The sequence below is a fragment of the Chiloscyllium plagiosum genome, chromosome 12 (assembly GCF_004010195.1).
Source record: "Chiloscyllium plagiosum isolate BGI_BamShark_2017 chromosome 12, ASM401019v2, whole genome shotgun sequence".
NCBI lineage: Eukaryota > Metazoa > Chordata > Chondrichthyes > Orectolobiformes > Hemiscylliidae > Chiloscyllium > Chiloscyllium plagiosum.
In genome coordinates this window covers 77471588-77498863 of record NC_057721.1, presented here as the reverse complement: position 1 = coordinate 77498863, position 27276 = coordinate 77471588, and the positions used below count along the sequence as shown (strand labels likewise).

Here is a 27276-nt window from a genome sequence, read left to right as displayed (position 1 = left end):
TTTTAAGTGGGAAAAACTGACTTATTTTAATTAAATTTTACAAGTGGCTCATTAAATTACAATGGCAGGTCTCTCAGGTATTAGGAAAACCCAGCCTAAGATATTAATGTATTTTTATTGGCCAGGGTTATGTAAAGATATAGTGATATTTTGTCAGACATGCCATACAGACTGTTTAGCAAGGTTCGTTCACATGGAATACAGGGAGAACTAGCCATTTGTCTACAGAACTGGCTCAAAGGTAGAAGACAGAGGGTGATGGTGGAAGGTTGTTACTCAGACTTGACGTCTGTGACCAGTGGTGTGCCACCAGGATCATAGAACAGAGAGGAGAAAGTGAGGTCTGCAGATGCTGGAGATCAGAGCTGAAAATGTGTTGCTGGAACAGCGCAGCAGGTCATAGAACAGAGAACCTTACAGTGCAGTTCAGGCCCTTTGGCTGTCGATGTTGCACTGACCTGTGAAACCAATCTGAAGCACGGTGGCTCAGGGTTAGCATTGTTGCCTCACAGCACCAGGGACCGAGGTTCAATTCCCGCCTTGGGAAATGGTCTGTGTGGAGTTTGCACGTTCTCCCGGTGTCGACGTGGGTTTCCTCCGGGTGCTCTGGTTTCCTCCCACAGAAACAAAGATGTGCAGGTTAGGTGAATTGGCCATGCTAAATTGCCTGTAGTGTTAGGTGCATTAGTCAGGGGTAAATGTATGAGAATGGGTCTGGGTGGGTTGCTCGTTGGAGGGTCGGTGTGGACTTGTTGGGCCGAAGGGCCTGTTTCCACACTGTAGGGAATCTAATCTAATCTAACCTACACTATTCCATTTACATCCATATGGTTATCCAATGACCTGGTCTGGCGATGGAGGAGTCCAAGGATCTGCATTTCCTTGGTGGAGGGGGAGGGGTAGTTGAAGTGTTGAGCCACGGGGTGGTTGGGTTGGTTGGTTTGGGTGTCCCAGAGCATAGCAACATGACGGCTGGAGGAAGAGCGCCTCATCTTCCGCCTAGGAACCCTCCAACCACAAGGGATGAACTCAGATTAACGTCGATTCTCCTGCTCCTTGGATGCTGTCTGACCTGCTGCGCTTTTCCAGCAACACATTTTCAGCTCTGATCTCCAGCATCTGCAGACCTCACTTTCTCCATAAATGAGAGCTATTCTAGTTGGCGGTTGGTGATTAGTGGTGTGCCTCAGGGATCAGTGTTGGGAGTGCAATTATTCAAAATTTACATAGATTATTTGAAGTTGGGGAGCACGAGTCATGTGCCAACATTTGTGGATGACACCACGATGAGTGGCAAAGCAAAGTGTGCGGAGGACTGTGAAACCTTGCAAAGAGAGGTAGCCTAGTTTAAGTGAGTGGACAAAGGTCTGGCAGATGGAGTACAATGTTAATAAATGTGAAGTCATCCATTTCGGTAGGAATAACAGTAAAAATGACTTGTATTTGAATGGTAAAAAAATTGAAGTGTACTGCTATGCAGAAGGACATGGGTGTCCTTGTGCATGAATCACAGAGCTGAAAAATGTGTTGCTGGAAAAGCGCAGCAGGTCAGGCAGCATCCAAGGAGCAAGAGAATCGACGTTTCGGGCATAAGCCCTTCTTCAGGAATGCTGCGCTTTTCCAGCAACACATTTTTCAGCTCTGATCTCCAGCATCTGCAGTCCTCACTTTCTCCTCCATGAATCACAGAGGGCTGGTCTGCAGGTGCAACAGGTAATTAAGAAGGAAAAGGGAATTTTGTCCTTCACTGCTAAAGGGATTGAGTTTAAAAGCAGGGAGTTTATGTTGCAGCTGTACAGGATGCTGGAGAGGCCACACCTGGAGTACTGCATGCAGTTTGGCAGGACATACTGGCACTGGAGGGGGTGCAGAAGACGTTCACTAAGTTGATTCTGGTGTTGAGGAGATTGGCTTATGAGGAGAGACTGAGTAGACTGGGATTATATTCATTGGAATTTAGAAGAGTGAGGGGAGATATTAGAGAAACATATAAAACTTTTAATGAAATAGATAACATAGAGGTAGAGAGGATGTTTCCACTGGTGTTTGAAAGTACGACAAGAGGGCATAACCTAAAGTTTAGAGGGACCAGATTTACGACTGAATTGAGAAGGAACTTCTTCATCCAGAACGTTGTAAATCTATAGAATCCCTTTCCCAGGAAAGTAGTTGATGATACTTCGGTAAATATTTTTAAAGCTAAAGGACATTAAAATAAAGGGAATTAAGGAATTCGGCGAGAGCATGGGTAAATGGTTCTGAGTCCGTGAAAAGGTCAGCCATGAACTGATTTAATGGCGGAGCAGGCTCGAAGGGCCGGATGGCCTACTCCTGCTCCTAGTTCTTATGTTCTTATGTAATTCTGGTCTCCCTCCTATAGGAAGGATGTTGTGAAACTTGAAAGGATTCAGAAAAGATTTATAAGAATGTTGCCAGAGTTTGAAGGTTTAAGCCACAGGGAGAGGCTGAATAGATGAGGGTTTTTTTCCCTGGAGTATCAAAGGCTAATAGAGGTTTATAGAGGTTTAGAAAATCAAGAAGGACATGGGTAGGGTAAATAGACAAGGTCTTTTCCCTGAGGTAGGGGCGTCTAGAACTACAGGGCATAGGTTTAGGGTGAGAAGGGAAAGACTTAAATGGACCTTAGGGGTAACTTTTTCACACAATAGGTATTGCATAAATGGAATGAGCAGCCAAAAGAGGTGGTGGAGACAATCACAACATTTAAAAGTCATGTGGATGGATGTATGAATAGGAATGGTTTAGAGGGACATGGGCCAAGTGCTGGCAAATGGGACTAGATTAATTTAGGATATCGGGTCGGCATGAAGGAGTTGGACTGAAGGGTCTGTTTCCATGCTGTACATCTCTATGACTCTATATCAGCCAGGGGGAAAACCCTAATATTCAGGTTTCGCTGCTCCTTTCATTCTGGTGCCTGCTTTTGAAAAACTGTTTAGAAGTGTCTTATTATATTGTGTGAACCCTTATCTAAAACCAGAAATAAGAACTAAAACCTTCTAAAGATTATGAATGCTTCCACCAGATTTCCTGAAGCAGTGTCTCTAGGTAAATGTTAGTGGAAAAGTTTTTTTTTATACAAGATCTAGGTTACATAAAGAAATATAATCAGATCAAGGATCAAATTTTATGTTGTATGTATTCAAGGAAATGATGAATAATGTGGAAATTAAACAATTTCCACATTCTCAAGATATATTAGAAAGATGGCAGCAAACTTTGAAGACCATGATTGGAGCTTATTGCCAAAGTTAGGATAATGGAATTAAGTTGTTATTATTAGGGTTCCTCCTGATAAGTCCACAGGATTTAGTCCTTTTCGATTATGGACATAGAGGGCCACCTTTTATTGAGATAATAAAAGAAAGATTATTATTCCAATACCCATAAACTATAATTCCCAATCTATTTATCCTACATTTCTGAAAGAAACTGCCAAGGCATAGAAGTTGGCTAATGATAACATCTGAGGAGATCCGAAAACAATGAAAACTAAAGCAGATGAAAAGGTTAAAGTTTAAAATCTGATGACAGGAGTGTTGTAGCCTGTCACTTGGGCACCATTAAAAATAAAATTCATTGGACTTAACAAATAAAAAAAAAACTCAATGACCTAAATTATGTAGTGAGTACTCCAGACAGGAGAAACAATCAGTCCATGTGTCATGTTAACCTGCTAGAAAGACCTTATGGTATGGACAGTAGTCAAGAGAAAACTGACAATCTTGAAAGCAATGGGGAGTGAAATAGAATCATGTAGTCTCAGCACGGAAAGATTTCGTTCATTTCAACTCCTCCACGCCAACCAGATATCCTAAATAAATCTAGTCCTATCTTCCAGCATTTGATAAATATCCCTCAAAACCATTCCTATTCATATGACCTTTTAAGTGTTGTAATTGTATGAGCCTCCACCACTTCCTTTGGCAGCTCTAGTTTTGTACTCCTCCACCTCAGGGAAAGGCCCTTGTCTATCTACCCTATCCATGCTCCTTATGGTTTTATAAACCTCTATCAGGTCATCCCTGAGCCTTTGATGTTCCAGGGAAAAGAATCCCAGCCAATTCAACTGCTTCCTATATCTCCAACCCTCCAATTCTGGCAACATCCTTGTAAATCTTTTCTGAAACCTTTCAAGTTTCACAACATCCTTCCAATAGGAGGGAGCCCAGAATTGCGCACAATATCCCAAAAATGGCCTAGCCAATTTCCTGTACCGCTGCATTATGACTTCATAACTCCTATACTCAATGCACTGACCAATAAAGGCAAGCATACCAAATGCAGTAAAAATGCATGGTGCTACCGCTAATATATTAGCATGGATAGAGGATTGATCAACTACCAGGAAGCAAAGCATGGGGATAAATGAGAGCTATTCTGGTTGGTGATTGGTAACTCATGGTGTGCCTCAGGGATCAGTGTTGGGACCGCAATTATTCACAATTTACGTAGATGTTTTGGAGTTGGGGAGCACGAGTCGTATGTCAACATTTGCAGAGGACACCACGATGAGTGGCAGAGCAAAGTGTGTGGAGGACTGAGAAACTTGCAAAGGGAAATAGATAGTTTAAGTGAGTGGGCAAAGATCTGGCAGATAGAGCACAGTGTTAATAAATGTGAAGTCATCCATTTTGGTAGGAATAACAGTAAAAAGGACTATTATTTGAATGGTCAATATTTGCAGCATACTGCTATACAGAGAGACGTGGGTGTCCTTGTGCTTGAATTACAGAAGGTTGGTCTGCAGGTGCACCAGGTAATTAAAAGACAAATGGAATATTGTCCTTCATTGCTAAAGTGATTAAGTTTAAAAGCAGGGAGTTTATGTTGCAACTCTGCAGAGTGCTGGTGAGGTCAGGCAGCATCCGAGGAGCAGGAAAATCGATGTTTCAGGCAGGACCCCTTTCCTTCCTGATGAAAGGCTCCTGCCCGAAATGTCGATTTTCCTGCTCCTTGGATGCTGCCTGACCTGCAGTGCTTTTCCAACATCACTCTAATCTTGACTCTGATCTCCAGTACCTGCAGTCCTCACTTTCACCTATGGTGCTGGTGAGGCCACACCTGGAATACTGTGTGCAGTTTTGTTCTCTTTGCCTGAGAAAAGATATGCTGACACTAGAGGGGGTACAAAGGAGGTTCACCAGGTTGATTCCAGAGTTGAGGGTGTTGACTTATGAGGAGAGACTGAGTATTCTGCGATTATATTTATTGGAATTTAGAAGAATGAGGGGGGATCTTACAGAAACATTTAACATTATGTCGGAAATAGACAAGATAGAAGTAGAGAGGGTGTTTCCACTGGTGGGCATAACCTTAAAATTAGAGGGAGCAGATTTAGGACTGAATTGAGAAAGAACTTCTTCACCCAAAGGATTGTGAATCTGTCGAATTCCACGCCCAGTGAAATAGTTGAGGTTTCCTCATTGAAAGCTAAGATAGATAATTATTTTGAATCGCAAAGTAATTAAGGGTTACTGTGAGAGGGCGGGTAAGTGGAGCTGAGGCCATGAAATGATCAGCCATGATCTTATTGAATGGAAGAGCAGGCTCAAAGGGCCAGATGGCCTACTCCTGCTCCTAGTTCTTATGTTCTACATTCCACTTCTAAGGAACTATGAACAGCCACTCCAAAATCTAATTGTTCAACAGCACTCCCCAGCACCTTACCATTAAGCACATAAGTACTGCCCTGATTTGCCTTCCAAAATGCGGCAGCTCACATTTATCTAAATTAAGATCCATCAGCCACTCCTCAGCCCATTGGCACAGCTGATCAAGATCTCATCCTACTCTGAGGTAGCCTTCTTCACTGTCCACTACACCACCTATTTTGGTGTCATCTGCAATTTACTACCCATACCTCCTATGTTAACATTCAAATAATTTATATAAATGATGAAAAGCAGTGGACCCAGCACTGATTCTTGTGGCACACTAGTGGCCTCACATCACAGGCCTTCATCACCACCCTCTGTCTTGTACCTTCGAGTCAGTTCTGTATCCAAGTGGCTAGTTCTTCCTGTAATCCATGTGATCTAACCTTGCTGAGCAGTATAAGATACAGAAACTTGCTGAATGCCTTACTTAAGTCCGTGTAGATCACACCTGCCCGCATGGATCCACTTTGTTTTTTCAAATAAACTCAAGCAATTTTCCCATGCACGAAGGCATGTTGACTATCCCTAACTGGTCCTTGTCTTTCCAAATATATATAAATCCTGTTCATCAGGATTGCCTCCAACAAATGTTTCACCACCAATGTCAGGCTCACCTGTCCACCTTACCACCTTTCTTAAACAGTGGCACCACATTAACCAACCTTCAGTCTTCCGGCACCTCACCTGTCGTTTTTGATGATTCAAATATCTCTGCAAGAGGCCCAGCAATCACTTCCCTCACTTCTCACAGAGTTTTAGGGTATACCTGATCAGCTCCCACCTTTATCCACCTTTACGCATTTTAAGATGTCCAGCACCTCCTTCTCTGTAATATGGGCATTTTTCAAGCTATCGCTATTTATTTCCCCATTTTCTATATCTTTCATATCCTTCTCCACAGTAAACACTGATGCAAAATACTCATTTAGTATCTCCCTCATCTTTTGCTGTTCCACACATAAGCAGCCTTGCTAATCTTTAAGGAGTCCTATTCTCTCCCTAGTTACCCTTTTGTCCTTAATGTAGTTGTAGAATCTCTTTGGATTCTCCTTAATTCTATTTGCCAAAGCTATCTCATGTCCCTTTTTTGCCCTCCTGATTTCCCTCTTAAGAATTCTCCTACTGCTTTTATTCTCTTTAGGGATTCACTCGATCTCTCCTGTCCATACCTGACATGTGCTTTCTTCTTTTTCTTGACTAAAACCTCAATTTTTCTCGTCATCCAGCATTCCCTACACCTACCAGCTTTGTCCAGCATCCCAACAGAAATATACTGTCCCTGGACTCTTGTTATCTCGTTTTTGAAGACTTCCCACTTTCTAGCCACCCTGTTACCTGAAAAAAAAACCCCAAATCAACTTTTGAAAGCTCTTACCTAATACCATCAAAATTGGCCTTCCTCCAATTTAGCAATTTAACTTTTAGATCCGCTTTTTAAAAATTGATCAGTATTTTAAAACTAACGGAATATTAGCCACTGGCCCCAAAGTGCCCCAAAGACATCTCAGTCACCTGCCCTGTCTTATTTTCAAAGACTAGGTCAAACTTTGCACCTTCTCTAGTAGGTGCATATACATACTGATTCAGAAAGTGTTCTTGTACACACTTAACAAATTTATCTCCATCTAAACCCTTAACAGTGTGGCAGTTTCAGTCTATGTTTAGAAAGTTAAAATCCCCTTCCATAACCACCCTACTATCCTTACAGATAACTGAAATCTCCTTACAAATTTGTTTCTCAGTTTCCTGCTGACTATTGGAGAGTCTGTAGTACAATTCCAATAAGGAGATCATCCCTTTCTGATTTCTCAGTTTCACCCAAATAACTTCCCTGGACATATTCCCAGGTATATCCTCCCTAAGTACCACCTTTATGCTATCGCTAACCACCTTTCTACCCTTACTATAGCATCCATACCTGGAATATTAAGCTGCCAGTCCTGTCCATTCCTGAGCCACTTCTCTGTAATTGCTATGATATCTCATTCCCATGTTCCCAACCATGCCCAGAATTCATCTGCCTTACCTGTTAAGCCTCTTGCATTGAAATAAATGCAGTTTAATTTATCAGTCCTAACTCATTCTCTGCTTTGTTCCTGCCTGCCCTGAGTGTTGGACTTGTTCCTTTTCCCAACTTTACCAGTCTCAGACTGATCTCTTTCCTCACTACATCTATGAGTCCCACCACCACACCCCCTTTCTCTTATTAGATTAAATTCTACTAATCAGCTACAGCAAATCCCCCAGCCAATATATTAGTCCCCTTCCAATTCATATGCAATCCATCCTACATATACAGGTCACTCCTACCCCTGAAGAAATGCTAATGATTCAATAATGTGAATCCTTCTCCCCTGCACCAGCTTTTCATCCACGCATTCATCTGCTCCATCTTCCTATTCCTATCCCCACTATGTAGTGACACTGGGAGCAATCCAGAAATTACTAGCCTTGAGCACTTCCTTTTTAAATTTGCGCCTACCTTCCTATATTTTTCCTATCTCAGTTTTCCTATAGGTCTCCAAATAGTTGCAGAGATGTAGAGGAAAGGATAGCAAAGATAATTCTGGACAGGAGCGAGAGTAACAAGGTAGTTGTTATGGGGGTCTTTAACTTTCCAAATTTTGATTGGAAATACGATAGTTTGAGTACTTTAAATGGGTCAGTTGTTGTCCAATGTGTGCAGGAGGGTTTCCTGACACAGTATGTAGATAGGTCAACATGGGGCGAGATCACATTGAATTTGGTACAGGGTGATGAACTCGGCCAGGTGTTAGATTTAGAGGTAGGTGAGTATTTTGGTGATAGTGACCACAATTTGATTATGTTTACTTTAGCGATGGAAAGGGATAGGTATATACCGCAGGGTAAGATGGGGAAAAGGCAATTATGATACGATTAGGCAATATTTAGGATACGTAGGATGGGGAAGGAAACTACAGCGGATGGGTAATTGAAATGTGAAGCTTATTCAAGGTCCAGCTGCTGTGTGTCCTTGATAAGTATGTACCTGTCAGACAGGGAGGAAGTGGTCAGGCTAGGGAGCCATTGCTTACCAAAGAAGTTGAATCTCTTGTCAAGAGGAAGATGAAGGCTAATGTTCAGATGAGACATGAGGGCTCAGTCAAGGCACTTGAGAGTTACAAGTTAGCCAGGAAAGACCAAAAAAGATAGCTAAGAAGAGCCAGGAGGGGACATGAAAAGTCGTTGGCAGATAGGATCAAGGAAAACCCTAAAGCTTTTATAGGTATATCAGGAATAAAAGAATAACAGAGAAAGATTAGGGACAATCAAGGAAGTTGTGTGTGGAGTCAGAGGAGATAGGGGAAGCATGAAAATAATATTTTTTGTCAGTATTCACACTGGAAATAAAACAATGTTGTCGAGGAGAATATGGAGATACAGGCTACTAGACTAGATAGGGTTGAGGTTCACAAGGACGAGGTGTTCGCAATTCTGGAGAGTGTGAAAATATATAGGTCCCCTAGGCCGGATGTGATTTATCCTAGGATTCTCTGGGAAGACAAGGGAGGCAATTGCAGAGTCTTTGGCTTTGATCTTTATGTCGTCATTGTCTACAGGAATAGTGCCAGAAGACTGGAGGATAGCAAACATTGTTCCCTTATTCAAGAAGGGAGTAGAGACAACCCTGGAAATTATGGACCTGTGAGTCTTACTTCGATTGTGGGTTAGTGTTGGAAAAAGTTAGAAGCAATATAATGTATAATCATTTAGAAAGGAATAATTCAATTGGGGACAGTCAACATGGTTTTGTGAAGGGTAAGTCTTGCCTCACAAACCCTATGGAGTTGTTTGAGAAGGTGACCAAACAGGTGGATGAGGGTAAAGTGGTTGATGTGATGTATATGGATTTCAGTAAGGCATTTGATAAGGTTCCTCATAGTAGGCTATTGCGCAAAACACAAAGCCATGGGATTGAGGGTAATTTAGCAATTTGGATCAGAAATTGTCTAACTGAAAGAAGACAAAGGTTGGTGGTTGATGGGAAACGTTCTTCTTGGGGTTCAAGGATCTGTTGTGGGGCCACTGCTGTTTATCCTTTTTTATAAATGACCTAGATGAGGACGTAGAAGGATGGGTTAGTAAATTTGTAGATAACACTAAGGTCCGTGGAGTTGTGGACAGTGCGGAAGGATGTTGCAAGTCACAGAGGGACATAGATAAGCTGCAGAGGTGGGCTGAGAGGTAGTAAGTAGAGTTTAATGCAGAAAAGTGTGAGGTGATTCAATTTGGAAAGAGCAACAGGAAAAAAGAGTACTGGGCTATTGGTAAGATTCTTGGTAGTGTGGATGAGCAGAGAGATCTCGATGTCAATGTACATAGATCCCTAAAGGTTGTCACCAAGGTTGATAGGGTTGTTAAGAAGGCATATAGTGAGTTGGCTATAATTGATACAGGGATTGAGTTGTGGAGCCATGAGCTATGTTGCAGCTGTACAAAACTCTGATGCGGCCAGGTGTATTGCGTACAGTTCTGGTCACCCCGCATTATAGGAAGGATGTGGAAGGTTTGAAAAGGGCTCAGAGGAGATTTACTAGGATGTTGCCTGGTATGGAGGGAAGGTCTTATGAGGAAAGGCTGAGGGAACTGAGGCTGTTTTCGTTAGAGAGAAGAAGTTTGAGAGATGACTTAATTGTGACATTTAGGATATTCAGAGGGTTAGATAGGCTGGACAGTGAGAGCCTTTTTCCTCCGATGGTGATGGTGAGCATGAGGAGACATAGATTTAAATTGAGGACAGATATCAGAGGTAGGTTCTTTACTCAGAGAATAGTAGGGGCGTGGAATGTCCTACCTGCAACAGTTGTAGACTCGCCAAATTTAAGGACATTTAAATAGTCATTGGATAACCATATGGATAATAATGGAATAGTGTAGGTTAGATGGGCTTCAGATTGCTTTCACAGGTTGGCACAACATCGAGGGCCAAAGGGCCTGTACTGCGCTGTAATGTTCTATGTTCTATATTCTCTCCTTAGAATCTCATCCGTTGCTCTTTCTATTTTGTTAGGTCCAATGTGTACATCAACCTCATGCTGGTACCACTCCAAGATATCCTTCATCTTGCCACCAGAAGGGAACACAACATTCTGATATGTCTCTGTCAGCCATAGAAACATCTGTCTATGCCTCTTACTAAAGAGTCCCCAATCACAAACGATAACTTGGAACCTGTCTACCCCTCGTTACATTAGAACCAGTCTTGGTAACAGGAACGTGGCTGTCAGTGCTACATTCCCCTGAGAGTCCATCACCCCTACATTTTCCAAAGAAACTTGTTTGAGATGGAGATAGTCACAGGAGACTCCAGCATGACCTACCTCACTTTCTTACCTTTCCTGGAGGTAACCCATCCACTTGACTGTTTCTGTGGTTCATTTTCTTTCCTGCAATTGCCATCCAACCCACCCCCAGTTCCTGTAAATTCAACATTGCCTCTACCTGCTGCTCCAACCAATCCATGTGATCCAATAGGATTCACAACCAAACACACTTCCTGTAGACATAATCATCAGTAACATGGAAACTCGGGGAGTTCTGAGGAAGGGTTAATGGATCTGAAACGTTAACTCTGATTTCTTTTCACAGGCACTGCCTGACAAGCTGAGATTTTCCAGCACCTTCTGTTTTTGTTTTTGATTTACAGCATTCACAGTTCTTTCACTTTTTACATGGAAATTCTCCCTAATCTCCCACATCTGACAGGAAGAGCACATTACTCTATGAAATGCTATCTTTGCCCTTTAACAATCTGCAGACTCAAAAAATAGCAATGTCTTACTGCTTGAAAAAACACCGCTCCAGGCTAACTTAGTACCTATGTTTTATATTTTTACAGTTTAATCAAGATACAAAAACATCGAAGCAATGGGAGGATGAATCAGAAATAGAAAATTCAAATGTTAACCCTCCAATAGGGCAGTATGGTGGCTCAGTCATTAGCACTGCTGCCTTACAATGCCAAGGATCTGAGTTCGATTCCTCCCTTGGGTGACTGTGTGGAATTTGCTCCAGGTGCTCCAGTTTCCTCCCACAGCCAAAGGTGTACAGGTTAGGTGAATTGACCATGCTAAATTGCCCCATAGTGTTCAGGGATGTGTAGGCTAGGTGCATTAGTCAGGGGAAATATAGAGTAATAGAGTAGGGGAATGGGTTCTGGGTGGGTTACTGTTTGGACGGTCAGTGTGGACTTGTTGGGCTGAAGGACCTGTTTCCATACTGTAGGGATTCTATGAAAAATAAGATTGGAAAATACAGAGATGCTTAAAAGGTTAGATAACATCATGTTTTATCTTTTAGATAACTATTGAAATTACTTACAAAGGCTAGTATAGAATTATAAACTAATTTATGGGAATAAGCTAGGATAAACAGCTTTGTCTGTTTGTGGTGTTGAATTGCTTGTCAATTATCTTGAGTAATGTGAAGCAACTGACCTCACATCAATTAAAATTTGACATTTTGCAGAACTGTTTCTCTCTCCAGATGATTCCAGACCTACTCAGTTTCTCCAGCATTTTTCATTTTTATAATCTGTGTGCACACCTCCACCCTCACCTCTCATTTCAAATCGTGCAGAGATTTTCTTGCTCATCTATCCACCTCATCTACTGCGTCCATTGCTCTCAATGTGGTCTCCTCTACATTGGGAAGACAGGACGCCAACTCACAGAGTGGGTCAGGGAATATTTCTGGGATGCACACACCAAACAACCCCACTGCCCTGTGGCCAATTCCCTCTCCCACTTCGCCAAGGACTCGCAAGTCCTGAGCCTCCTCCATCGCCAAACCAAACCCACCTGCCAACTGGAGAAAGAACACATCATCTTCTGCCTCGGGACCCTCCAAATACATGGTATCAGCATCAACTTCACCAGCTTCCTCATCTCCCCTCCTCCCACCTCATCACAGATCCAAGCCTCCAACTTGGCACCAGCCTCTTGACCTGTCCTACCTGTCTACCTTCCGCCCCACCTATCCACTCCACACTTCCCACTGACCTATCATAATTAGCTCCCACCTGCATTCAACTATCTCCTTCTCACCTACCTTCCCCCACCCCCTCACCTTCCTATTTATCTCTCAGCCCCTTTCTCCCTCCACATTCCTGATGAAGGCCTTATGCCTGAAATGTCAACTCTCCTGCTCCTCGGATGCTGACTGACTTGCTGTGCTTTTCTAGCATCACACTCTCGAATCTGACTCTCCAGCATCTGCAGTGCTCACTTCCTCCTAGTTATTAGTCTTTGTCTAAACTATGTTCATACTGGTCTCCAGTGTAAGTGGGGCAGATTTTCTGGTTTCTACCGATCTGGTAGAAGACGGAAGGAGTTAAAATGATCATTTGCACTTTCTCGATTGCAGAATTCAAAGAGTTAATTAAACTTCAACCAGTCCTGAAACTGAAAGTAGTATACTCCACTGGGACACTCCCGTTCTTTCACTTCCTGCTTTGCTGGCGACACAAAACCTTGTGCAGAGCTTCCTTCCCAGCTGTGCAAGAATGGAAGCAGAAGCTTTTGAAGAGGAATTAACTTGTGCTGTGTGTCTCCATGTGTACCAGGACCCCGTCATACTGCCCTGTCAGCACAGTTTCTGCTTGAACTGTATCAACAATACTTGGAAAGGTGTAAGCAATAAGTTGGGAGTCAACTGCCCTCAATGCCGCAGGACATTCAAACCTAAGCCCCAACTGCAGAAAAACTTCACTTTGCGCAATATCGTGGAGAAATACCACCAGTCCCAAGTTACTGCTGCTGAATCAACCCCTGTCATGTGTGAATACTGCATGGAGAATCCATCTCCAGCTGTGAAGACCTGTCTCAAATGCGACACCTCATTTTGTTCCCTGCATTTAAAGCCACATTTGGTAAAGAAGACTTACCAGGATCACATCCTGATCGAGCCTCTAGACGACCTTACGAAGAAACAGTGTCTGGATCATAAGAAGATTCTTGAGTTTTACTGCGAGCAGGATGAACAGTGTGTGTGTATATCTTGTACAGTGATAGGGAAACACAAATCTCACACTCTCCTGAACCTGGATCAGGCAGAAGCTAAAGTCAAGGTGAGCGTTGTTTTGTTCAGGAGCTGAGGCACGGTCCATACTACAGGGCTCAAACAATCCAGAGGAAACAAAAGTGAAGTTTTAAAAAGGCAATCACAATTAAGCAAGTTTGTTTCTTGGAATTAACTTCCTAAACTATTTAAATTGCAATTTTTAGGACAAATTGAAGAAAGAATGGGGGGATCATTGTGAAGTTCAGAACAAATTTTCAACTGATCAAGAAGACTTGAAGAAAGCAGAAGATGAAGTAAAGGTAGGAATCCTGTGTAACTGGATTTGGAAATGATTTTCCACAGAGCTGGGTAAACATATGTGACACTAGGCGTGTCCTGACAGGGGCATGGCACTAATTACATCAAACACTCCATGTGCTTAATATGGAGCTGTTTATCTTTTGTACAGTGGGGCTCCAGGGAATTCCAATGAGCATGTACTTATTCCTTGAGAATTGATGTTTACTGGGTGTATGCCCATTCCACTTGGTTTTATGTTAAACATATTCTATTAATGCTCTTCTCACAGTTCGCAACGTTTCCAAGCTTTGTGTCATCTGCTCATTTTGAAATGGTGCCCTGTAACTGTGAGCTTTTTTAAAATTTACTCATGAGGTGCTAACATTTATTGTCATTGCCCTAATTACTTAGAGGGCAGTTGAGAGTTAACCACATTCCTGTGGGCCTGGAGTCACATATAGGCCAGACTGGGTAAAGATAGCAGTTTCCTTCCATAAAGGACATTAGTGAACCAGATGAGTTTTCCCAGCAATTGACAATGGATACATGGTCATCATTAGAGTCTTAATTCCAGAGTTTTTAATTGAATTTAAACTCCACCATCTGCCATGGCGGGATTTGAACCCATGCCCGCAGGGCATTACCTTGCTTTCTGGATAAATAGTCCAGTGATAATGTCACATGGCCACCACCTCCCCATGTGATTTAAATTTTTATGTTGGTTCATGGATACGGTCGTCACAGATTAGGCCAACATTTGTTTCCCATCCTTAATTCCCTTGGAGAGCTTGGCGCTGCAGTGCCTTTTTGAACCATTGCAGTTTAAGTGGTAAAATTCATCTTAGAGATTGACAGTGAGTCTATCAACAGCAAACATCAGAGAGAAGCACAGTACTTCTGCTGTTCCATGTAGGAGGGTTTTTTTCTGATCGGTTGCTCCTATGAATAATTTTCTCCGGAGACTTTGGAAGTGAATTTGCCGACCACCTTGTATATTTACAAAACTGAGTCCTAGTCTCGTGACAACCACCATTCCACCAATTTTGACTAATTCTTACAGCTTCCCTATTGGGAAGTTGGTCAGTTTTTGTTGCAAGTGATCGAATGGGGCATGTTAAATTTCAGTTTACCCCACCCCTCCCCATCTCTTTTGATGCATGGAATAGCAAGTTGCCGAGAACATGTTCAAAGCTCTGATTCTATGCTGAATCACTTATGAACTCAATGTTTTGACCATCTGGTTAAAATGTTCTCAGGAAGCCTGAGAGTATCGAAAAGTTGGGGTGTCAGTAGGGCTGCAAAATGGTGCATGAGAATGGTGCATGTGGGCACAGTGGTTAGCACTGCTGCCTCACAGCGCCGGAGACCCGGGTTCAATTCCCGCCTCAGGCGACTGACTGTGTGGAGTTTGCACATTCTCCCCGTGTCTGCGTGGGTTTCCTCCGGGTGCTCCGGTTTCCTCCCACAATCCAAAGATGTGCAGGTTAGGTGAATTGGCCATGCTAAATTGCCCGTAGTGTTAGGTAAGGGGTAAATGTAAGGGTATGGGTGGGTTGCGCTTCGGCGGGTCGGTGTGGACTTGTTGGGCCGAAGGGCCTGTTTCCACACTGTAATCTAATCTAAAAAAAAACACTGTTTCCTAATACCACTCCCCCCATGCCTCCCCCCAAATAAATGGAGGTGACAGTGTTAGACTGGGGTGGACAAATTTAAAAATTGTACAACACCAGATTATAGTTCAACAGGTTTGGAAATACGAGCTTCTTCTTCATCAGGTAACTAGTTAAGTAAACCTGTTGGACCACAACCTGGTGTTATGTGATTTTTAACTCTATCTTATATGGACATCCTACTATACATTCCTTCCTTCTCAGTAAAATCCCGAAAGATCCAATCTAATAGCACTCTGGGAGAATGTTCTCTACTCCCTCCAATGGTCCAAGAAAATGATTCCCCACCACTTTCTCAAGGACAAGTAATTAGTAATGCAAAGGCTGTCCACTTCCTATGAGCAGAGTGTTGTGAACTGATCATATGCAGTTCTATGTATAAAAATATGTGAGTGTGATTTGGATTTTTAGACACGCTCCAATGAGCTGAGAGAACAGCTATCGAAGAAGTTCTCTGAATGGAGGAAGCAACTGGAAGAAGATGAAACGTATGCCATTAAACTGATTAACGATGAGGAGAATCGAGTGCTCTCTGATATTAGGAGCAAAGCAACATCACTGGAAGAAAAGCTAAAACAGATTAAATTAATACATATTGAAACAGAGAAACAACTGAAAATGGATTGCCTTTCCTTTCTTCAGGTACAGTTCATATTTCTTGTTATCCCTTGAGTTCTTTGTAGTTTGCTCAACTACCAGCAGTCTTAGTGTCTCCCTCAAGTGGTCAGTCTGAATGCATGTAAATAAAATACAACCATGAACGAGTGAACACTGGGAAGGTTTCACAGCTGAGCATAATTTCGTTCTTACACTTGGTAATGAATGGGAAAACATAAAGAAAGGATGCACTATAATAACAGTAGTCAGCTATTCAATTGCTCAAAACTTTTCTTCGATTCAATGGGATCTTGTCTGATCTGAACAACAATTTAAATCTTTATCCCATATCCCTCAATATATTTTGATAACAAAAATCAGTCAAGCTCAGGTTTAAAATGAACAAGTAATTGAGCATTGATTACATTTGCGGAAGTATATTCTAAATTTTGATCATTCTTTGCAAATCGAACTATTTCCCGGTTTCACTCATTAAGGGTCTGGTTCTATGGCACAGACTATACCCCTAGCAGTAGACTGTTCAGCAAGTGAACAAAAGTAGATTTGGTCTGTCTAACCCATTTAACTCCCGTGATCTTAAAGTTAAATCAAATCATAGAATGGATACAATGCACAGGAGACCATTTGGTCCATCATGTCTACACTGGCTCTCCAAATGAGCCTTTGATCTAGTAACATTCCTTCTTCCTACAAATTATTGGCCTACATATTGTTTCTTTTCAAATGATAGCTTAGAATATAGAATTATTATTGGGAACTTGGGTTCCAAGAAGAAGGAAAACTTAATTTTAATTATTCAGTTCTATGAAGATTTGACTTAGATTAGATTAGTTACAGTGTGGATACAGGCCCTTCGGCCCAACAAGTCCACACCGACCCACTGAAGCGCAAACCACCCAGACCCATTTCCCTACATTTACCCCCTCACCTAACACTACGGGCAATTTAGCATGGCCAATTCACCTAACGTGCATATTTTTGGACTGTGGGAGGAAACCGGAGCACCCGGGGGAAACCCACGCAGACACGGGGAGGGTGTGCAAACTCCACACAGTCAGTCGCCTGAGACTTGTTATTTTAAAGTTCAGAAATTAATTTTTAACTTTGAGTTCAGTCCAGCACTTACAAGAAGTCATATTATTTCAGGTAAATGACCAGCAAGCTAACTGGGAAATGAATTATTCTGACTTGAGTTGTATGATCAGCAGAGAAACAGAAGAGAGAGAGTTGCAGCTTGAGGAAGACTACAGCAGAGGTGCTGAAATTAGAAGTCTCCAAGCAGTCAAGACTGGGAGAATTCCTGAGTTCGCTGAGAAGAATCCCTACAGTATGGAAACAGGCCATTTGGCCCAACAAGTCCACACTGAACCTCAGAAGTGCATCCCAACCAGATCCATTTCTTTACCGTATTACTCTACATTACCCCTGACTAATATAAATAACCTTCACATCCCTGAACACTATAGGCAATTTAGCATGGCCAGTTCTCCTAACGTGCACATCTTTGTGGACTTTGTTTATAAGTTGGTGAGATGAAAGCTTCAAAAGTACAAGGTTGTGGGTGTGTTGGGGAAGAGGCTAACACTGTTGAAGACATGGATTTAGGGAACACGAACTAAGCAATAATGAACCAAGTTAGCAGTTTATTCCAAGGGTCCAGGGGTGAGACATTAACTGAAGAGAGAGCTGAAACAAAGCAGATGGACTGTCATGCCAGCAGAGGAAAGTTTAATCATGCAGATTGAGTGATTCTTCAATGAGGTTTGAGGGCATTGCTGGGTAGTAGAGATAAATCTTTCTATTGATAATTGTATTAAGATTGTTTCAATAGATCTTGCCAGTGTAATACAGCTTGAGTTTATCTTTTGTGAGATAAATTTCATCTTCCTTTGTTAGAAGTATTTTAGTAGCTTCTTGTGAATATTTTCAATGACTGATCACCATGGTATATAAAAAGAAAAACGCCATTTGTGATCTATCAAACTAAGCTTCACAGATCAGAAGGATCTTGTCTGTCCAGTAATATCATCAACTGTGATCATAATACAATCTCACTTGCTTTAAAATGCCTTGGTTGAAGTGGTGGCATCAAGTCAAAAGTTTAATCTGTTTCTTTGAAGTCCCTTACTTAAACTCCACTGTCAGCTGTTGCAAGGGTAGAGACTGAGGTGCTGGAAAAGCACAGCACATTAGTCAGCATCCGAGGAAGAGGAGAATCGATGTTTCAGGCATAAGCCCTTCATCAGGAATGTTGCTCAAGTACCCTTGCCTGACCCCAGAGTTTGTGATTTCCCAGTTCTACTCTGTATAGTTGTGGTCAGAATCTAGGCCAACATTCTTGTTTAGGATTCCAAGGCCTACTGCATTGTCAGGTGCCATCTCACAGAAGAGATGTTAAACAAAGCCCACTTTGCCCTCTTAGATGGAAGGGCAAGATCCTGCAAAGGTATTCCAAAGAAGAACATGGGAATACTCTATGGTATCCTGGGCAATATTGATATATGACCAAGCCACCAAGAAAGATAACTGTTATATTTCTAAATCTAAGTGCCTCTTGGCCTTTGCCATAGGTCCCCGCCATCACACATGCAAGTCTTCAGCCAATTTGATTCACTCTATGTGATCCCAAGAAAGAGTTGGAAGTAAAGGCTAAGGGCCCTGACAACACTCTGACAATAGTACTGAAGACTTGTGCTCCAGAACTTGCTATACCTCTTGCCAAGCAGTTCCAGTATAGCTACAACACTGCATTCATCTGACAATACCTCCCCAGATTTATCCTGTACATAAAAAGACAAACTTATCCCAGACAATTACCACCCCAACAGTGTACTCTTGATCATCAGTAAAGTGATGGAAGGTGTCATCAACAGTGTTATCAAGCAGCTCCTGCTCAGCAATAACCTGCTCACTGTTGCCAGTTTGGTTCCACCAGAGCCACTCGGTTCCTGACCTCATTACAGTCTGGCTACAAATGTGGACAAAAGAGCTGAATTCAAGAGGTGAGGTGAGAGTGATAACTGTTGACTTAGGACCCCTGGAAAAATTGGAATCTATGAATATCAGAGTAAAACTCTTCACTGGTTGGAATCATATCTGGCACAATGGGAGATTATAGAATCATCGAATCCCTGTAGTGTGGAAGCAGGTTATTTGGTCAATGAAGCCCACATTGACCCTCTGAAGAGCATCCCACCCAGACCCAATCCCTACCCCATCCCTGTAACCCTGCAGTCCATTTCCAGAGTCAGTAAGACCTGGGGGATATTTAGGCTTTGTCTAAAAAGTGGCAAGTAACATTTTCACCTCACAAATGCCCAGACAGTGACCAATTAAAGATAATCTAAGCATTGTCCTTTGACATCCAATGGCATTATCATCTTTGAATCCCTTACTATTAACATTCTGTGGGTTACCATTGACCAGAAACTCAATTGGACTTGCCACATAAATAATGTAGCTACAAGAGCAGGTCAGAGACTAGGAATGCTGTGGTGAGTAACTTCCTGACTCCCCAAAGCCTGTCCATCATCCACAACGCACAAGTCAGTAGTGCGAAGGAATACTCTCCATTTGCCTGGATAAGTGCAGCTCCAACAACACTCAAGACACCATCCAGGACAAAGCAGCTAATTTGATTAACACAACATCCACAAGCATCCACTGCCTAGACCATGGAAGCAGTGTGTACTAACTACAAAATACACTGCAGAAATTCACCAAAGATCCTTTGAACCTTCCACACCCACAAACAGTACCACCTTGAAGGACAAGTTCAGCAGATACATGACAACACTACCATCTGCAAGTTTCTCTATAGTCTTGACTTGGAAACATGTTGTATCATTGCATCAAAATTCTGGTATTCCCTCCAGAAGGGCATTGTGGATCTACCTACAACATGTGGACTGCAGACGTTAAAATAAAAGGCAGTTCACCAGCAGCTTCTCAATAGCAAATAAATGCTGACCCTGCCAATGATACCCAAGTCCCATGAGTAAAAAATGTTTCAACAGCCAGAGTTCTAGTTTGTGTAATGTCTCCTTCTTACCCCTGGCATAGAGATAAGATTTGTGGTAAGTGTACACTGCTGTCTCTCCAAGTTCAATATATTTGTCTAAAATGTAGTGACCAAAAACTGTTTGCAGTATTCCAGGTATAGTGTACCTGGGGCTTTGTGATATGACTTGTACTTCTTAGTTCTTGTCCTGTAGATACAGAATGGACTGTATTCTATTAGCTTTTTTGGGAGGGGCCAACCTTTCTGGGTGCAGTCAATAAAGATGTGACTTACAGATCCCTCTCACATATTCACATTACTTAGAGCCAAGATGGTGCAATCTCGCTTGTTTCCACATAAACCCTTAACTCAGTGAGCATCGTTGTTATGTCAGTTCACTGCTCTGTAATTAGGTGGCTAATTGGGGAGTCTAAGTTTGGCAATATTTTGGTGTTTGTTAGTAGGCCTCATACATATCTCCTTCCAATTTATCCTCCCTGCTATTCTCCGCCTTAGGCTAGTGGCAATGGGACAGACTGTTACCCGCTTGTCCCCTTCTTGGTATTGTTTTATCATGTTGACAAGATTCAACCTTTTGCTCTTCTCCCTGACCTGGGTCTCAATCACTTCCACACGTTTAATAAAAACCCGAAAGAGCTGCAGATGTTATAAATCAGAGACAAACAGAGGCTGCTGGAAAAGTTGAGGAGAAATAGAGTCAACGTTTAGGGTCAGGTGACCCTTCCTCAGAACTTCCTCATGTTTGTTCACTACCCTGCACAGACCACCGAATCAGACATTTAAAGGATCATCTGGTATTAATTGTGCCTGAACCTGTAGATTCCTAGCTGAAAGCTTCAGACCGTGATATGGTTGTTTGGTTTTTGCTTCATTGTTGTTTGAAGGAGTTTCAAATGTTCTTGCACTTCAGAGGCTTGTGAGAGTCACTCTCAGATCTCTGTTAGTAGTCCAATGGGAAGACTTGCTTTTACTGCTTTACATACATCTCCTTGGTTAGTTTCAGAGGCTCTTGTGCTTTGTGCCTGTAAACTAAAGGGTGAGGAAGCCTTGCTGGAGTTGAACAAAACTTTGGCTAGGTCACAACTATTGAGTGCAGTCTAGTCAGCACACTGTTGGAAGAATAAGATTGCACTGAAGGAGGTGCAAAGGAGATTCACCGGGGGGGTTGCCTGGACTGGAACATTGCAGATATGAAGAGGCTGGATAAGTTCTGGTTATTCTCTTTAGAGCAAGGAAGGTTGAGGGGGGATCTGATTAGGTGTACAAGATTACAAGCAGTATAGACCGGGTGGATAGAAAACAATTGTTTCCCTTAGTCGAAGGAGACATAATTTTAAAATGAAAGGCAGGAGGTTTACAGGGGATTTGAAGAAAAACGTTTTTACCCGGAGTGCGTTATAGGGGGGGATGTAATCTGTAATGGATAGTAGAGACATGAAGCCTTTAAAAGCTGGCGTTGTTGGAAAAACTCAGCAGGTCTGGCAATGGCTCGAAAGAAGGGTCACTGGTCCCAAAAATTTAACTTGAATTTCCCTCAACAGGCACTGTCAGATGTGCTGGGTTTTGCCAGCAATGTGTTGTTTGCTCATTGAGAGAGCTGGTGCAGAAATGATGGGTTGAATGGTCTCCTGCTGTACTGTAACAATTCTATACTTCTGAGGTGGGGAGCTCTTTGATATGAATCTCATTCCCTTTGATTATGATTGATCTCTTCTTTTTTTTCACAGGGATCTAAACAACTCCTTTCCAGGTACGTTTACTTCAATTATTGGGTAAGTGAGAAGCATCACTAGTTTCCGAGAGAGGAGTTAATGAGCACAGAACATAGAACATAGAACAATACAACACAGAAAAGGCCCTTCGGCCTTCAATGTTGCGCCTACCTGTGAAACCAAGCTGAAGCCCATCTAACCTACACTATTCCCTTCTCATTTATATATGTATCTAATGACCATTTAAATGCCCTTAAAGTTGGCGAGTCGACTAATGTTGCAGACGGGGCATTCCAAGCTCTTAATACTCTCTGAGTAAAGAACCTACCTCTGACTTCTGTCCTATATCTGTCACCCCTCAATTTAAAGCTATGTCCCCTGTGCTAGCCATCACCATCTGAGGTAAAAGGCTCTCACTGTCCACCCTCTCTAATCCTCTGATCATCTTGTATGTCTCTATTAACCTTCTTCTCTCGAATGAAAACAACCACAAATCCCTCAGCCTTTCCTCATAAGACCTTCCCTCCATACCAGGCAACATCCTAGTAAATCTCCTCTGAACCCTTTCCAATGCTTCCACGATTTATCTCAAGAGGGTTGGAAGGTAAAAGGAGCGATGTGCTACCTAACTTTATAAAGCTCTGGTTAGGCCCCATTAAGAATACTGGGCTCAGTTTTGGGCCCCACACCTCAGAAAAGACATACCAGCACTGGAGCGTGTCCAGCAAAGATTCACACTGATGATCTCTGGAATGGCAGGCTTAACATATGATGAACAGCTGAGGATCCTGGGATTGTATTCATTAGAGTCTAGAAGGTTGAGGGGAGATCTAAAAGAAACTTACAAGATAATGCATGGTTTAGAAAGGGTGGACGCTGGGAAGTTGTTTCTATCAGGCGGGGATACTAGGACCCATGGGCACAGCCTTAGAATTAGGTGGGGTCAATTTAGAATGAAAATGAGGCAACATTTCTTCAGCCAGAGAAATGGTGGGCCTGTGGAATTCATTGCAATGGAGCGCAGTGAAAGGTGGGACCTTAAATGTCTTCAAGGCAGAGATTGATAAATTCTTAATCTCGCAAGAAATTAAGGGCTATGGGGAGAGTGCGGGTAAGTGGCGGTGAAATGCTCATCAGCCAGGATTGAATGGCGGAGTGGACTCGATGGGCCGAATGGCCATACTTCCAATCTTATGGTCCCATGGTCTTATGCTTTTTCCTATAATGCGGCGACCAGAACTTTACACACTGCTCCAAGTGCGGCCGCTCCAGAGTTTTGTACAGCTGCAGCATGACCTCGTGGCTTCAAAACTCAATCCCTCTACTAATAACCTGGGTGGCAACCTTCAGAGAGCTATGTAGACTTATAGAGTCATAGAGATGTACAGCATGGAAACAGACCCTTTGGTCCAACTCGTCCATGCTGACCAGATATCCCAACCCAATCTAGTCCCACCTGCCAGCACCTGGCCCATATCCCTCCAAACCCTTCCTATTCATATACCCATCCAGCTGTCCTTTAAATGTTGCAATTCCACTAGCCTCCACCACTTCCTCTGGCAGCTCATTCCATACATGTACAACCCTCTGCGTGAAAAAGTGCCCTTTAGGTCTCTTTTATATCTTTCCCCTCTCACCCTATGCCCTCTAGTTTTGGATTCCAGGGAAGAGACTTTGTCTATTTACCCTGTCCATGATTAGATTAGATTACTTACAGTGTGGAAACAGGCCCTTCGGCCCAACAAGTCCACACCGACCTGCCGAAGTGCAACTCACTCAGATTTACCCCTTCACCTAATACTACAGGCAATTTAGCATAACCAATTCACCTAACCTGCACATTTTTGGACTGTGGGAGGAAACCGGAGCAAACCCACACAGACACGGGGAGAATGTGCAAACTCCACACAGTCGCCTGAGGCGGGAATTGAACCCGGGTCTCTAGCGCTGTGAGGCAGTAGTGCTAACCACTGTGCCACTGTGCTATCCATGAATCATGCTCCTCATGATTTTAGAAAAACCTCGATAAGGTCACCCCTCAGCCTCCGACACTCCAGAGAAAACAGCCCTAGCCTATTCAACCTCTCCCTATAGCTGAAATCCTCCAACCCTGGCGACATCCTTGTAAATCTTTTCTGAACTCTTTCAAGTTTCAAAAATCCTTCCGATAGGAAGGAGACCAGAATTGCACGCAATATTCCAAAAGTGACCTAACCAATGTCCTGTAGATCTGCAACATGAGGTCCCAACTCCTGTGTTCAGTACTCTGACCAGTAAAGGAAAGCATACCACATGCCTTCTTCACTATCCTATCTAACTGTGACTCCACTTTCAAGGAGCTATGAATCTGCACTCCAAGGTCTCTTTGTTCAGCAACACTCCCTAGAACCTTACCATTAAGCGTATAAGTCCTACTAAGATTTGATGGACACCGAGATCTCTCTGTTCATCCATACTACCAAGAATCTTACCATTAGCCTAGTATTCTTTATTCCTGTTGTTCATTCCAAAGTTAATTAACTCACACTTTTCTGCATTAAATTCTATTTGCCACCTCTCAGCCCAGCTCTGCAGCTTAACTATGTCCCTCTGTAATTTCCAACATCTTTCTGCACTGTCCACAACTCCAATGACCTTAATGTCATCTACAAATTTACTAACCCATCCTTTTAGTGCAAAAACCTACTGTGAGGAAACTTATCTAACGCTTTACTGAAATCCATATACACCACATTTACCCTCTATTTGGTCACCTTCTCAAAGAACTCAATAAGATTTGTGAGGCACGTTCTATCCTTCACAAAACCATATTGACTATCCCTAATCAAATTATTCCTTTCTAGATGATTACAAATCCTACCCCATTATCCTTTCCAACACTTTGCCCACGATCAAAATAAGACTCACTGGTCTATAATTACCAGGGTTGTCTCTACTCCCCTTCTTAAACAAGGGGACGACATTTGCTTTCCTCCAGTCTTCTGACACTATTCCTGGAGGCAATGATGACATAAATATCAAAGCCAAAGGCTCTGCAATCTCCTCCCTCGTTTCCAGAGAATTCCAGGATAAATCCCATCCGGAACATATGACCAATCTATTTTCACACTTTCCAGGATTGCTAACGTCTCCTTCTTATGAACCTCAATCCTGTCTAGTCTAATATCCTGTATCTCAGTATTCTCCTTGACAACGTTGTCTTGTTCCTGTGTGAATGTAACAAAAATATTCATTTAACACTTCTCCTATCTCTTCAGATTCCACGCACAACTTCCCACTACTGTCCTTAACAGGCCCTAATCTTACTCAAGTTATTCTTTTATTCCTGAAGGAAGGGAATCTGGATTGGAGCTCAGGCTACCCACATTTACATTGCATGCCACTAGATTGAATACTAACTGTGGGGATATAGCATACGATTTTATTTTTTTGTTGATTGCCTGAGCAAACTTTGTTCTCGATTGTATAAATTGTAGCTTGCACAAAAGTGGACAATTTCCTGAATATCCAGAGAATATTTTCAGCCACTACTGCACAAACAGATTGCTTTGTTGTATTAAGTTTGTTATATGTAAGATGCACTCATTATTTGAAAATTGCCCTTTCTGCCCTGCTCCATGTGGCCTGAAGTTGTAGTTTGATATGTTACCTTTCACAACTACAGAACATACCAAAACACAACTGTAGCTTATGAAGTAATGTAGGTAATGCAGATTTCACAAACAGAATTGTAAGAGGCGATCAGATAAACTGTTTATGTGATTTGATTATGAGATTAAATATTTACCAAGACATCAGGGAAACCCTTTATTGTTCTCCCTCAGACTAATGCCTTAGGATCTTTTACATGCAGCTTAGAGCACAGGCTGGGTTTTGGTTTCACATTTCATCTCAAAGAGGGCACCTCTGATAGTGACACACTCATTTGAAAGTGCAAGCCTCTGACTTACAGGCAAGATTTTGTACATAGTGAGGTGCTGCTAACCTACACTGTGGCACTTGGATCGAAATTCCCGTTATAAAATGAGCAGCTCCATGGTTAAAATCTCCTCATCATGTTTTACCAGCAGGAGGACTATAACCAAAAGAGTTGGACAATCATTATATGATTTGGAGATGTTGATGTTGGACTGGGGTGTACAAAGTTAAAAATCACACAACACCAGGTTATAGTCCACAATCACCTGATGAAGGAGTGGCACTCCGAAAGCTAGTGTGCTTCCAATTAAACCTGTTGGACTATAACCTGGTGTTGTGTGATTTTTAACATTATTATATGCAGATGTTTAAGACTCCAGTGTTCTAACAGTTGACTGCTACATTTATGCATGTCCTTAACAATGTTACTTCCTCCCATCAATTTCATTTCCGCAATGACAAAGTCAATCTGACCTCTTGTTATTGCTTCAGGTCACTATATCTCAATCTGTATGATAATATTGACCATTGTGTCATGTTGGCACTCTTTTGACTATATTTCTTAAAATTACCAGCTCTTTGTTTTGTTTTTCATTGGTTCATGACCATCTACTACCCATCTCTAATCATCCTTCAGAAGGTGGTGATGTACTGTTTTCTTGTACCACTGCAGACCACAGTGCTTTTAAGAAGAGAGTTCCAGCATTTTATATTTTCAAGATAGTGTCTGAATTGAAGGTGACTTGCAGATGTTTCCATGCATCTGCTTCCCTTGCTTGAGCATCTTAGTTGTTTCCATCACCTGATCGTGGAATTCCAGGATTTCCAGGACACTGAAGGAATGGCGATATATTTCTAAGCTGAAAATGTGTTGCTGGAAAAGCGCAGCAGATCAGGCAGCATCCAAGGAGCAGGAGAATCAACGTTTCGGGTGTGAGCCCTTCTTCAGGAATCAGGAGCTCATGCCCGAAACGTCGATTCTCCTGCTCCTTGGATGCTGCCTGACCTGCTGCGCTTTTCCAGCAACACATTTTCAGCCCTGATCTCCAGCATCTGCAGTCCTCACTTTCTCCGATATATTTCTAAGTCAGGATGGTGAGTGGTTTGGAGGGTAACTTGGAGGAATTGGTCTCTTTCTAGATGGTAGTGGTCATGGGTTTGAAAGGTGTTGTCTGAGGATCTTTGATGAATTTCTCCCGTGCATCTTGCAGATAGTTCACACTGCTGCTCCTGAGCATCAGTGGGGGAAGGAATATGGAAGATAAACAGAAATTGCTGGAAAAGCTCAGCAGGTCTAGCTGCATCTGTAGAAAGAATTCACAGTTAACGTTTCC

General features: G+C 42.4%; 1 protein-coding gene across 1 annotated transcript in view; it reads left to right on the top strand.

Annotated features, from left to right (window-relative positions):
• The first annotated feature begins 13141 nt into the window (after positions 1–13141).
• The window catches only part of LOC122554853, a 76373-nt gene continuing 62238 nt past the window's right edge, over positions 13142–27276 (top strand). Inside the window, exons 1-4 of the mRNA XM_043700199.1 lie at positions 13142–13770; positions 13928–14023; positions 16085–16315; positions 22040–22062. Of these exons, the coding sequence (XP_043556134.1) occupies positions 13207–13770; positions 13928–14023; positions 16085–16315; positions 22040–22062 (914 nt within the window). The 5' untranslated portion in view covers positions 13142–13206. The remainder of the gene's footprint in view (positions 13771–13927; positions 14024–16084; positions 16316–22039; positions 22063–27276) is intronic.